Here is a 14,444-nt window from a genome sequence, read left to right on the forward strand (position 1 = left end):
TTTTATTAAAGTTCATTGCTTTTTTAAATAAAAAATTATGTAACTTCATTTTTTAACTTGAAAATTAAAATTTGTAACTATATATAATGAACAATGAAATAATATAATAATATATTTTTAATAATGATTCTCTATGAACTCAACCTATATAATGGTGGTTTGGAGTGCTACCCAATATATAAAAAATATAAAAAATGAGTATTTCAGGTGTCTCCGATTAAAATGTTCTCCACCGGAAACCTTTTTATGATGAAATTAGAAATTTAAAAAAAAAAATTAAATCACGTCGAAATCACATTTAACTTTTGACTAACTAGTCAAATTGATCAAATTTTGACTCAAGTTCATTAATATTTTAAATTAAATAAAATAAAAAAATTATTTATTGGAAAGTACATTTTATCTATTTTAAAATATAATTTTCAGTTTTTTAAATTAATAAAAAAGTAATTTTTAGTTTTAAAAAAAGTTAGTCAAATTAATCGATAAAAATAAAGATATGAGAACTTAAAAAATGTAAAAGAACGTACTATGGGTGCGCAGGAGGGAGACATTAGATTAGTTTCTGGTCTCCTCCCTCCAAGTCCATCTCTCACACACGCACACCTCTTCTTCTCTCTCTACAATTATACTAAAAAAACCGGACACAATTTTAATATTTTCTTGCACAGAACTCGACGCTTTATAAGCCATCTTCAACTTCTCTCAACTTCAACTCCCCTCTTTTGTTTCTGTACTTTAAATAAAACACAAATACTTTCACTACAAAGAACATAAATATAAATCACCGTTGTAACTTGTAAGCATGTTGCACATTAACTGATGCTGTTTATAACTACTTGTTGTGTGTACATATATAATGGATCTTGGGCTGATGAGCTTCAATGGTTATAATGAAGATGGTAATGCTTCATCTTCTCGATCTGTGTTACAGAGATCTACTCATTCTTTGCTTGCTAATGATAATGGCCCACCTTCATTTAGCATCTCTTTCACTAACCCAATCCCAGCTGCAAATTATCAAGATTTTTCAAGACAAGGTATTTTACATAGTTTGTTTGTTATGTTGATATGTTTGTGTTCTTGTTTATTGTAAAGATTGGACTTTTTTTAAGTTCAGATTTGACCATAGTAGACATTGTTTGAATAGAGAAGGTGATATGTTGTTTATATGACTAGTACTAGGATGGGGACTTTTGATTTGTGATATGTTGGTGCTTCAAGATTCTACTGTTGTGTTTGTTTTGTGTTTTCTGATTATTGTGTCAAAAAGTTGGACTTTTTGATGTCATAGGCTTATAGCTTTCAGTTGCTCCTTCACTATACTTATTGTTTTATAAGTTACTGGATTTTTATTGTTGTCAAATCATGATTCCATATTGAAAATTGGTGTCTATTTCGAATGGAAAATAAGCCTGGATCATGGCTCAAACTACTGAAACAATTGTAACACATGATGTGGGATATGAGGGGATGTATATGAAGAGTATCATATGCCTTGCTTGACATTTTGGTTTTTGGATTTTACTTTCTTGTTTCTTTCTTATCTTTTGGAAATTGATCTTTAACTTGTATACTATTTTTTTCCAGGGTATGGTTGTGGAGGGTCCCCTGGTGGAATGGATGGTCCTTTTACTAGGTGCAGAGAGCCATTTACCCCATCCCAGTGGCTGGATCTTGAACTTCAGGCTTTAATATACAAGTACATCGTAGCAAACGTGCCAGTTCCGTCGCATTTGCTATTTCAAATTCGAAAATCTCTGAACCCATTTCTATATGCTGGGTCTCTTGCTGGATCATATGCCCCTAAATCATGTAAGCACGATATGTTAATATTATTTCTTACTAGTTCCTAGTATAAGGGCACTTTGGTGACTGAAAAGTGTATGTAGTTTCTAATGTGCTAATGAAGCTCTAATATGTCATTTAATGCTTAAACAATGGAGCATTTATGTGGTCTTATTTTGCTTCTGGTATCTCTACTGTGCACTTTTAGAACTTGTGTATGTTAAATAGATTTAGTTCACCTACCAAGCCTCGGATCTTTTTTCTTATCTACTAAATTTATCTGAAATAGTTATGAGATTGCAAGCATATAAATAGATAGATTATCTCAGGTTCCCAACGTTCAAGACATTAGGAAATCAATTTAATCTAGAAATGAATTGGAAATCAGTAATTAGTTTATAACAGATTTATTCATATATATCCAAGATTTCCATCAAAAGGAAGTAATTATTTTTGCTAATTCGTACTTTATGTTTGTTTCTCTTTTACAAATTCTGGACATGCAGTTGGATGGGGCACTTTCCACCTAGGTTTATCTGGAAGCAATGATCCTGAGCCTGGTAGATGTCGTCGAACAGATGGAAAGAAATGGCGGTGTGCTAGAGAAGCTGTTCCAGATCAGAAATACTGTGAACGGCATATAAATAGAGGCCGCCATCGTTCAAGAAAGCCTGTGGAAAGCCGAAAAGGCCAAGCTGTTTCTGGAACCACTAATATAACAGAAGTGGCAGTCGCATCCTCATCAGAAACCGTAATGCCCGGCAGTGGCACTTCAAAAAGCTTGAGTATTATGCAACACCAAACCAAGAGTTTGCAGTCCGCTACTGCAAATCCTTATTCTAACGTTGTTCTTAGCAGGTAATTATCTAATTGATTAGTTCACTTTACCTGTGTATATAGTTACCCACCCTGCTTGTTCTCATAATCTATTGTTAATTTCTTTTTATTTGAAAAATTCTAGCATTAGGATGACAGTGTGTAAAATTTTTGCACTCTTCTTTTTGCTATGAGTAGACCCCAATTTTAAATCTTGAATGTTGCGGTAGACCCCTTAATATTATCTTTCTTTTTTGTTTTTGGTGAAAGTGACCAGTCTTGAGTATTAAACTTTGAGATTCCTTCTCTATGAGGCTTTCATTATTGGTTCTGTTTCAATTTTTTTGGCCTTACTGTAGGAAACATAAGTATTTTCCATTATTTTCACATATATATTTCTGGTCCCAACTCTCTTTATTTGCCTTTTCCTCCTTTCCCACTTCATGTCGAATGTTTCCATTTTGGATACATAAATGTCTTGCTTATAAATCTGAAAGTAGATTATATTCACGTGCACAGAGTTCACGGCATGCAAAGTCAGTCCATATTATCTCCCACCATGGACTTGAAGTCGAAGGATTCTCTACCATCCCTCGGACAACAGCATTGTCCGCGCAGAAGGCTCTTCTCTCCAAGAGTTTTGGCTTGTCTCATCAACCTCCCTGCTCTATTCTTCAGATAAGTGTTCCTATAATGATCCTAGAAATCATGATGTATTTCTGAATTTTCAATGAACCAAGAAACAACAAACCCACTACCATTGCACCGTTTCATGGATGACTGGCCTAAGAATCGGTCTGATCATCTCACTATCGGTTGTCCTGATGAATTTAAATCAGACTGGACTCAGCTCTCAATGTCAATTCTAAGAATTCCTCTACCTTCTCTTCGTGCTCAAATTCTCCACGTGAGAAATTCTCCCTCTGCCTTTAAGCATACCTAGCGAACTTGACACTGTCAATATTAATTTAGCTTTTAGAAATGACCGTCTGAGAAGCAAACAAGCTGGAATCCACTTACCTGGGAAAATTCAAATGGGAGGTCCTCTAGGAGAAGCCCTTAATAGCACCTCTAACTCAGTTGAAGACAGCAGCAGGAGCTCGTTGAGGACAATCTCAGGAATAGTGAAGTGTGGGATGGTCACTCTCAGTTGGGATCCTCCCCAACAGGGGTCTTACAAAAGGACAACATTTGTCTCCGTCTCAAACAGCAGTGCAGGAAGCAGTCCACGAGCTGGAAATAAGATTGGTGCAGTTAGCCTCCCCGATGACATTCCTTGTTCCATTCCATCTTCATAAATGCCTGCTTCAGCCCATCACTTTTTTTTATGGAAAAAAAATAAATCAACTTTCATGTCTCTGTAATAGGTTTCTTTGGTTACATTGCTTGGTTTTGTCCTGATAATTCCGGCCTCCTTCTTTATTTCCTTGTTTTTTTTCATTCTCCTCGCTAAACTGGGGTTTACAGAGTTATGTATCTTTAGAAACTATTGCCAAGTGTAATTTAACATTGTATATGCTTTCTTGAGTTCAACTTTATTCAATAAATTTGCGTCTCTTCGCCATGTTATGTTCAAAATATGTTTATTGTTACGGGGACTGTAATGTACACCATTACCAATAAGTTGCGTAATAGTCTTTTCGTGTGCAACTCGAATTCGTGTTTGACGGGATGGTCAAGTTTGCATGTCAAGGAATACTATCGCAATCTAGCATAGGGAACTCTGATTTATACCCTCAATCATATATCTGGAAGAAAAACTGATGATTTGACTTTGTTGGAGTAGAAATGAGGGGTCTGAGTTGAACTTTTAAGGGAGCGTGTCTGCGTGAGTGAAATAGCACTAGTGTAGAAAGTACAATAATGACTGGAATCAGAATGTTTGGAACCCAGCTGTGTGCCAAGTAAATATCTTCACAAGATTGGGTATGAATATGATTGAGGACGACAAACTACATTATTAGTTTCCCATATATTTTATCTGTCGACACCGGTGGACCAATCAGCAATGCCCCCCGAGTACAAGCTTGATAACCTGTTCGGTGGTTGTGTATTTTGGAACTATCTTGCAACCAATTTGGGGTACTGCATTATTTTCATTTAGCTATATTCATCACATCTAACATTAACCAAGGAGTCAATGACACATTATTGGAAATTTAGTTAATAAATTTTATGTTTTACTTACATTTCGAGTTTTTTAAAAATTGAAGATCACTACTCAGTTGTGTTGCTGACATCCGAATACTGGTCCGATTTTCAAGTATTCCGTTTTCAATGTCCGACTATTGAGTAAAACTCGGTTACATCATCAACAAAAGGTTGGTGCAGTAATCAAGATCTTGATTTTTCTAAGAAATATCAAGTGTTTGATTCTTACCGTAGAAAGAGTCTTTTTCCAACGGTTTGAAGTTTTAGAGTGATTGATTCTTTAACATTAACATGGTATCAGAGCGGTCGGTTTCTTAACACTTTAATGATGCATCATGCATGCATGTGTATACACAAGAAATGACGCAATACGCTACTACTACTCGGGGCCTATTGAGTTGTTCTACTATAATATTGGTTCAGACTTGAGAGTAGCAGGTGAAGAAGAACAAATATCATGAACTTAACGAAATCCAGTGGGTAAAAGGAAATGAGTTAGCGTAAAAGAAAGTAAACAGTAGATTTTGGAGTGAACGTGGGACTTTTGTACACATGAAATTGGACATGACATTAATAATGATATACGAAGAGACTACATCACGGAAAGCAACATATGATAGGGGCATTAAATCAGCCTACCAGTTTGCTGTCGTAGCTAAAACTGGGGGGCTCAATAATTGTGGCGGATAATAGAGTTGCCTGAGTCAGCACTCGTATACACATTTCTTCTTGAATTGCAGTCATGTCAATGCACAGAAGCAAAAGCATTAAATCTGTGTAATTCCGCCAACAACGGCATATTTTTTGCTAAGCAAAACTCACGCACATCCGAGGGGTCGAACAACGACATACTTTTTTGCTAAGCAAACTCACGCACATTTGAGGGGTCGAACAACGACACTGGTGACAGCTCAATTGAACAACATTATCGAAGATAATGAATATGGGTTGAGGCGATTCAGTTTGAGGGCAAGTGGACAAGCATTAGCTACCCAAAAGAACTGAAATAATCAGAATCAGCAACATAATGCTCAAATAATAATACATCTTCGCAGCAGCTTGTCACTGTCTGCTCATAGCTGTCTTAGTGTCTTGTACTAACAACGTTTTACTTGTTGCATTATTACTACACCCAAAATGAAAATTGACATTCAGGTAAAAAAACAGTGAAAAATGACAAAAACAGTACGAAACTTCCGGAGATCATAATTCTGAGTTTTTTGGGCCATTTGGGCCTTTTTCTGTGATAATATAATACAGATTAGAGTTTTTCATTTCTTACCAGGCCCATCTATTTTATATGAACAAACAAAAAAGTAATTGTAATTAAATAAATGTACAGGGACCAACATAAACCCGAAACAACTGTTCTGTTCTTACACCTATTGTAATCACTAAAACAATAGGTACACTTGAAAGAAGATCATGATTTCTGTTAAACTAGATTATGGGTTGTTAAACGGCTTTAATTTAGTTTATTGTCGGAACATGAGCAGCTATCTTAACATGGGCAAGTGTCATATTTCATTACCGATCACAGTCCCAAGAATCTCTGCGGCGGCTTTAACTTCCGATCACTTGAATTCGGTGAGATTAATTTCCCTCTTTTTTTACATGCTTTTCATGTTTATATTGAAATGTTATTAATTTTTAAGTCCTTGTATTTCAATCATTTTTGGTTATATGGATATGTCTTCATTTCATAACATAGGGAAAAAGAAATAAATGTATTTATTGATGAAAAAATTGATGAGAGAACAAGAAGTTATTTTGGACATGAAAATGCCTAGAAGTTATGTTTATACCAGGGTTGGATGATTTGATTGTATATTCTGCTTTACCAGCTGGAAGGCTACATTTCTTATTCGGTGTCTACTTGTCTGATACTACTATATTCTGGTGTTATATTATGCTGGAGTGGGACTTTTCCTGGAAAATCAATTTTTTGTTACATGACTAGATAGGTGTGCCTTCTAACTTTTTTGTGCCTTTTGTTATAATGTTAATGCGACCGGGCTAAGGTGAAATTGATAATTCCTTAACTCAATGGCAACAAATAAATATACCAGTGAGGTTTAAGGGATGGCCTAGTGGCATAGCGGCAAATGTGTATTCCTTCCCATGAGCAGGTCATACATTCGAATTCTCATTCCCAAATCGCCTCTAAAAAATAAATAATTTGATAAAAATAATTAACAATAATGAAATTAGTTTGTCTATAAATGAATATTGTTTTTGGTTAGAGTGAAACAAGTTGGAAGGGAGGGGGATACAATTTGTACTATTTTGCACATAAGTGTTTGTAATTTTCATTTTTTTTCTCCGTTTCATTTATTTCAAATCAATCTAAACTAGAGCTCAAACCTTCCACTTCCTACTCTTATTACTTACAAACCCTATCACAAAAAACTTGCACTCCCTCGTTTTTGTTCACTCTTCTCTCTTATATCATTTCTTTTCCCTAGAAATTTGCTCACAACTTTTCCGTTTCATTCCTTCCCTCTTTCTCTTCATCCAAATGAAGCATAAGGGAAGCATAAATCTTTTAATGGAATTATAATATTTCCGTGCAGTGGAATAGAAAAACAAGAAGTTTGGTGCAATATTACCCACGGGCCACGTTTAAAGATAAGCCTTCTGGAAGTTTTAGGAAATCCGGTAACTTGGCAATAAGCACTGAATATACACTCTTTCATTTGGAATTTCTCCGTTGCTTTATTTCAGTGACCTGTTAACCTTTTCTTTTTCTTTTTTCTAATTGACCTGTTAACTTATTCAGAGTTTACATTGAGTCCAGGCATGTTCTAGACTTCTAGGCAGTTCCAGCCTTCTAGGTATAGTCATGTATATATGATTTCTCATAGGGATGATCATATGTGCATTTCGTCTTCTCATATGTCAAGGTTCCTTGTGTAGGAGTTAATTAAAACTTCAGTGTTATGCAAATTTTTCCCCTGGAACACACATAGATTTATAATCTGATTTCAAGCACACGTGTTAGGTTTAAATGCAGCGGTAAACATGTTCAAGTTTGTTCCCCCAGTATGGTGGTTACTTCTGCACTCTTTTATCCATCTTTAGTTTGTTATCCCAGTATGGTGGTTACGTTTGAACTCTCTTATCCATCATTGTGGCATAAACCTTGTGTATAAAAAAACCTGTGAGAAAATACATGAGATGATATTTACTGCCAACTTGAAATCAGAATACATGAAAAACTTCTTACTTACGGATACAAGCCGATTTCTTTCCCTTAATAATTATTTTCTTCAATTTGCAAGTATAACTTCAATATAAATTTTGTATTTTTTTTAATATTATTATAATTTTGTTTTTTTTGGAAATTAAGGATCTTAAACCCCAGAAGAAACATAATATCTCCTTTCCAGCAAGAACTCAATATATTAGTAGGGATGTAGCAGAAACTTCCATAAGCACCATAGGACGAGCGACAGAGTCTTTGGAAGCTGCTAGATTGGTGAAATGCGGTGCAGCTGTCATGAAAAGGGATCCAAAGGAGATTGGAGCATCAAACATGAATGCCAAGCCAAAGACAACAAATAGAAGAAAGTCCGCAATTCCTTTTATTGTTGCTCCTTTGAAGAACTCGCTTGATCAGTATCAGGTACTCATGTATCCCCTTGTTACTGAATCTGCGATGAAAAACATGATAGAAAACAATACATTGGTGTTTCTGGTGGACGTACGTTCAGATAAAGCAAATATAAAGGATGCTTTTGAGATGATTTGCAAAATTAGGACCACAAAAGTTAATACATTAACCACTTTCAGTGGTACCAAGAAGGCATTTATTAAATTAGGGCCAGATTATAATGCAATTGATGTGGCAAAGAAGTTTAAATTTATCTAATGCGAGAGAATGCGGGACTTGGGAATTTTAGTATGTTCTTTCTCCTTTTGCGCTTATACCGTGGTCTTGGATACTGCTGGAATTGTAAATCCCCCATTAACAAAGGGGTCCTTATGTAGGTATTACAGAATATTTATCCCTGCAAGAAGGGGTTGTTCCCCTTATTCAAACAGATCTATTATTGTAATTTTCCCCTTATTCAGAAATTAGAGCTGTAATTGTAATTGTTCGTCGCCTTGATCTGATCAGGTCTAGTTTTACTTATCACCAAAAAATTATGTATTATACTGTGTATGCATGTCATTGTGTCGGCCAGAGGAACGCAGCACAGAGATGATGCATATACTGAACGAAACCAAATTGCCAGCTGTAAATGGATGATTTTTTAATTATCTTAATTATATTAAAAGGAGGAACATTCTGTGGAAGTTAAATTTTGAATGAAAAGGAGACAAGACGGATAGTGTTTTAGAGGCTTCCTTGGAACTCATTAGTCTATAAGCCACAAGAAGATGCCTTTAAATATGTGGCTAGCCATAAAAGATTATTCTTTAACCACTTCAGTACTTTGCATCAGTAGGTTGCTGTCGATGGAAAGCTAAGTTAATCTTCTGTTTATTGATGCGTGTCATCAGTAGATTCAGTAGATTGCTTATGAGTGAATTGTATTGGGAGATGTTTGATGTTGTTGTTTGGTACACAAATTGTTCAGAGTGAAAATGAAGTTTATGTTGGCAATGTTTGATGTTGTTTGGTACACAGATTGTTTAGTTTGAAGATGAAGTTTAGATTATCTAAATATATATGTGGGATAGAAATACCTAAGACATGAATGTGTTTGGTTGGATTAATAGGCAATTGTTTATTTTCATTTATCTAAATTATAGTTCAAATTCTTCAAGTCAAAAGTGAATGTTACATTCTACATTTTACTTGTGTTCTTGGCAGATCTTTGTTGAAATTCCACATCACTTCTTTCTGTGCCCATTCTTTCCTCCTTCCTCCATTCTCTGCATCTAACAACTTTTCATTTTGCTGCATTATGTTCTTCGTTGCATTATATTCTTCCAGACCAAATGGAACATAAAGTTAAGATGTTATGGCAATACTGTATTGCGGTTTTCTTAGTTCATAGCACCTGCATCTGTCTGCTTACAGTTTAATACAATGTTTTACAGAATATTTCTGCCACTTATAATTGAGAATCCTAGGAATCTCATCCTTTTTCGGCCACCACAATTACATATGGTAGGTAAGACATCGGCTGCAATCTTGTAAGGTAGATACCTGTCGGAGTATTACTTTTTCATTTCTTTCTTTTACAAAAGCATCTGATATAATTCAGAATAATGTCAATATTTAGTTGAAAAAACTGTCAAGAAGAACAGGATGCTGGCAGCTGGCTCAATTTGAGTGCCTTGCATTAGGTTCATTTAAAATAGTAGGTAACTTAACGCTGCTGTTTTTAAAGTTTATACTGCAAAACTTTTATCCAATTTTTGTACCCTGAGAAGTGATTTTCACTTTCGTTCTTAATAAAATTATGCACATGTTTGTTTAGCTAATATTATTTGTTAATTAAACGGAAAAAGGTAATCATAGCAAGTCACACATTGTAAGTCAAATTAAGATAATCTCGAACGGTCCACATGGATGATGGCTAATGTCCATTTCTTTATTTTCCCTTTTCTCCCCCCATTATTTCAGACATGCTTTTCATTTTGACCAAGTTCCCTTTATTTTCCGTAACCTGATCTGAAATTTCCAAGTATTAGATCTTTGAAACTTACAGATGAAGAAATGAAGGTAGGCCTCAACATTGCATAGTAGACATTCTCATAGGTCTTCCCAATGTATCCATCTTTTGTGGAATTAAAAAAAAAGATATTTTATTGTCACGTGGAAACTAGAAACTTGTTTTTAGAAAGAAAAGAAATGTAAAAAATTGATTTTTTGGGCATGTTCCTTGATCATTTTTATGAAAGAAAAGAAAAAGAAACCTCAAATTTGAGAAGCCCACATTTGAAAAGATTAGGAGAAAAAGAAAAATAAGTAATTTTTTCTTTTTTCTTTTTTATAATGTAAGTGCTCCATTTGTTGATGAGACTAGAAATATTTTAATATATAAGATAATGATGTATACCCAATAAAGAATGAAAGAAGAAAGAAAAGAAATAACATTTTAGCTTTTTGAGTAAAATGAAAAAAAGGAGAATACAATATTTCTTCAGAAAAAAGAACAAATCATAAGTTCTATTTTAAATTGATAAAATGAGCATTGATGAGTTAATAAATTTATTTTTCACTAGTTCATCGAATCGAATAAAATGTAATGCTCTTTGAAAGGAAGCGAAAATAGTTGATTTTATAGTGACTTTTGTTTTTTGCCCATCATAAATCATAATTATTCTTACATTTATAAATATTTACTGGGAAATTATTAAAAAAATAAATTCATGTAATATAAGAATGATCAAACATAAACTAAATATTCTAGTCAGTAAAGCAATATTTTTACAGATTAAATTGTTAAATAACTACATGCTTCGTGGATCAATACAATTTATTTTAATATCATAATTTTATGTAAGAAAATTAATTAGATTATTTGAACTTATAATAAGAGCCATATACTTCTTTGTTAAATCATTAATGTGGTTGGAAGTTGGAACCATTTTTAGCAAAATCTAATCTATTAAATGATTTAATTGAATATCCGGAAATTGGGTAAAATAATTAATCATAAATTGATCGGATTTATTACAATTATGTAATAATATTAATTATTTAAATAAATTATCAAAAATACTAATTTTTTATATTTTTTATTGCGATTTTATTATATTCTGAACAAAATTAACCAGATATACAACTAGTTATATCGAGTTTTTTGAATTAATTTGAGGTTAAATGAAATTGCAGAAACGTGTCGAGGTTGCACAAAACCATATTTTTGTAAAATAATTCAAAATAATATTTTTACAAATTAAAAAGTAATTTTGCAATTTTTAAACGTAACATTATTTTTGTAATTTTATTTTTGAAATTGAGTATTATTTAAAAAAAACCTAATATATAGTTCTGATACATTTTTAATCATGAATTTTATGATAATACATGTTAACTATCAAATAATTTAATGGATTCATACCATTAAAAATTTGTACCTGTTTAAAGATATAAAAAACTCTATTGAAATTTTTAAGAAAAAAAAATGTTAGAACCCAAAAGTTACTTCCAAATTTTTAATATGTAAATATATATTGTAAATTACTTGCTTATATATGTTCACATATAAAATTGAGATTTGACTTTTTTATAGGGTTTTGGTCCACAACCTCGGGTGGTTGTAGTAACCACCTTCAGCATTGAAACATAGCGGCACATATTGTCGCAATATTTCATTGCAGACAACGTTTCATTGCAAAAGCTGCAATGAAACATTGCTGCAGATGTTGCCGCATTGTTTCAATGCAACAATACCCCCGCATTATTTCATTGCAACATCGCAATGAAACAATGAAGCAGTTATTTAATTTCTTAAATAACAAAAAATTATATTTTAATGATTTAATTTGTTTCCGATAATAACGGAGTTAAAAAGTATATAACTAATTTGAACAACAACTTGTTTCTATATTTACTAATTTTATTACTACTTCCCATTTATATTATCAATTGTATAATGAGTTAAGAATTTAAAATATAATTAGATATATAATCGGAAAAATAATTAAAATATTAGTTTTAATGAAAAAAATAAAAAAACACAGATGATAACTGAAATGTTCAATGTTATTATTGTTTATTGATCGAAAGGTGTCGTCTTCCGAAGACGACACCTTTCGATCAATAAACAATCATACTTGTTTGAAGACGACACCTTTCGATCAATAAACAATCATACTTGTTTGTCTTGAACTTTTTTGAGTGAATTCTACATAAATTATTTTAATTTAAATTTTAAATATTTCCAATTTATGTATAATAACACATTTGTACTGTATAATGAAGTTATACTGAATTAAAAAAAAATTATACAATTTTTCCATTTTAAATAAATAAGAACAAAATAATAAAAAAATCCCCCTTCCCGCAATGTGTCAATGCGGGAGGTGTAAATCACAGCCACAACATATTTAAAACACGTGGGCGGGTGGTTGAAGAGCCACCTGCCGCATTGTTTCATTGACGGGGCCGCAATGACACAATGTGGTAGGTGGCCGAGTTATTCTAAGTTATTTTATAATTTTTATAGGCAAAGAAAATTCAATAAAATTTCATTTTTTAGTTTTTCACATTTTTAATATGTGCATGATAACATAACAAGAAATTTTTATATAGTTTGTTACCAAGAAATTTTTAACATTTTAGAGGCTAAGTTATTTATATTTTTTATAGGCAAAGAAAATTCGATAAAAATTCATTTTTTTAGTTTTTCACATTTTAAATTTTTAACATTATATTTGCTTATTATAAATTAAAAATTGATAAATTAAATTCGACAATACAAGAAAGATAAATATTAAATAATTTATTTCATTAAAATAGAAAAGGAGTACATTCAAATATTTTCTTAAACAAAATACATAATAACTTAAACATTTTATTTCGACGAGAATGATCAAGTTTTAACGATGTTGGAAGAACCACTTTTATCACCCTTATTGTCGTCCTTATTCCTCTTCAACTTTTCCGCCTTCGCCTTCGCCTCATCTTCCTTTCTTTTCTTGCGCTCAAGCGCCATTTGAATACGGCGGAGAGCTATTGCTATGTCTTCATCTCCTTTCGGCCCGTCATAAGCCACGCTGTGGCGCCCTCCAAACCCGGGTCAGAAGTTTGGGGTCCACACACACATCTTAATTATAACCTGCTTATAACAATAATAAAGATAATAATAATATATGCAGTGACCCTACTTATCAACTACCACGGACCGCAACAGGTTAAAGTATGCACACAAGCCAAACACACTAATAAATTACAAACCGTTCAAATCCCAACTATTTCAAACTCACACTGAGTATCAAACATTAATACAAACTTTTACAAACTTAAATTATCCCAAAAGAAGCCTACTAGCTCAGCTTCCTCAACCTGAACCCCTAGCTCTCGCGCTGGACTGGGGATCCTCGCTACCAACTGGTTCCTTTTTAACTGGAAAGAATATAAACAACATCGCACAAATGAGCTAACTAGCTCAGCAAGTTAAAATGACAAAACTGAGAATAATGATCATCAGGTGACTATGATTATGATATCAAGTGAACATTGGATTATGATTTAGAATTGGATATTATACTTTTAATTTAAAAGCCAAGGTTAGGCTGCTGATCAGTCACGCACTAACCCCGAGCAAGGCACACAACATTGCTCTAACTACTGGATCCAAGGCACACATTGGCCTAACTTGACCATTATATGGTCTGACCACGAATCTGGTCCACAATTTTATAAAAACAATTCAATTCTAACATAATAACAGAATATGCAATAATAAACAATAACCAAAATCATTAACAACAATGAGTGTTTAACAATGAAAGGTTTTCAATCTTTGTAAGGATCAAATAAGTAGTTTAAAAGCTTGAACGCTGGGTAATGAAAGAATTGGATAACAAAAGAATCAATATTTCAGGGTTTCAAAGATTTGGGCTCTCAAAGCATAGGATACAATGGTTGAATGTACAAGTAATTCAGTTCAGTGTTTGGGATTTTGTTTGCATGTATTTATGGAATAGTATCGTATACTTGAGGTTCGAGTTTGGTTTTACAATAATCAATGGCTTAGAAAGAATATGGTTCATGGCTCAAGAAC

At 33.1% G+C, this 14,444-nt stretch overlaps 1 protein-coding gene and 1 pseudogene across 1 annotated transcript; both read left to right on the top strand.

Annotated features, from left to right (window-relative positions):
- Window positions 1-750: 750 nt before the first annotated feature.
- Window positions 751-3,902, top strand: LOC141659828 (growth-regulating factor 2-like; annotated as a pseudogene).
- Window positions 3,903-6,064: 2,162 nt separating this feature from the next.
- On the top strand, window positions 6,065-8,850 carry LOC141661370 (large ribosomal subunit protein uL23-like). Its single transcript, XM_074468369.1, has 2 exons — window positions 6,065-6,342; window positions 8,105-8,850. Exons 1-2 carry the CDS (start codon window positions 6,181-6,183, stop codon window positions 8,624-8,626), a joined length of 684 nt encoding a protein of 227 aa, XP_074324470.1. The 5' UTR covers window positions 6,065-6,180; the 3' UTR covers window positions 8,627-8,850.
- The last annotated feature ends 5,594 nt before the right edge of the window (window positions 8,851-14,444 follow it).

This window comes from Apium graveolens, chromosome 5 (genome assembly GCF_009905375.1).
Source record: "Apium graveolens cultivar Ventura chromosome 5, ASM990537v1, whole genome shotgun sequence".
NCBI classification, from domain to species: Eukaryota; Viridiplantae; Streptophyta; class Magnoliopsida; order Apiales; family Apiaceae; genus Apium; species Apium graveolens.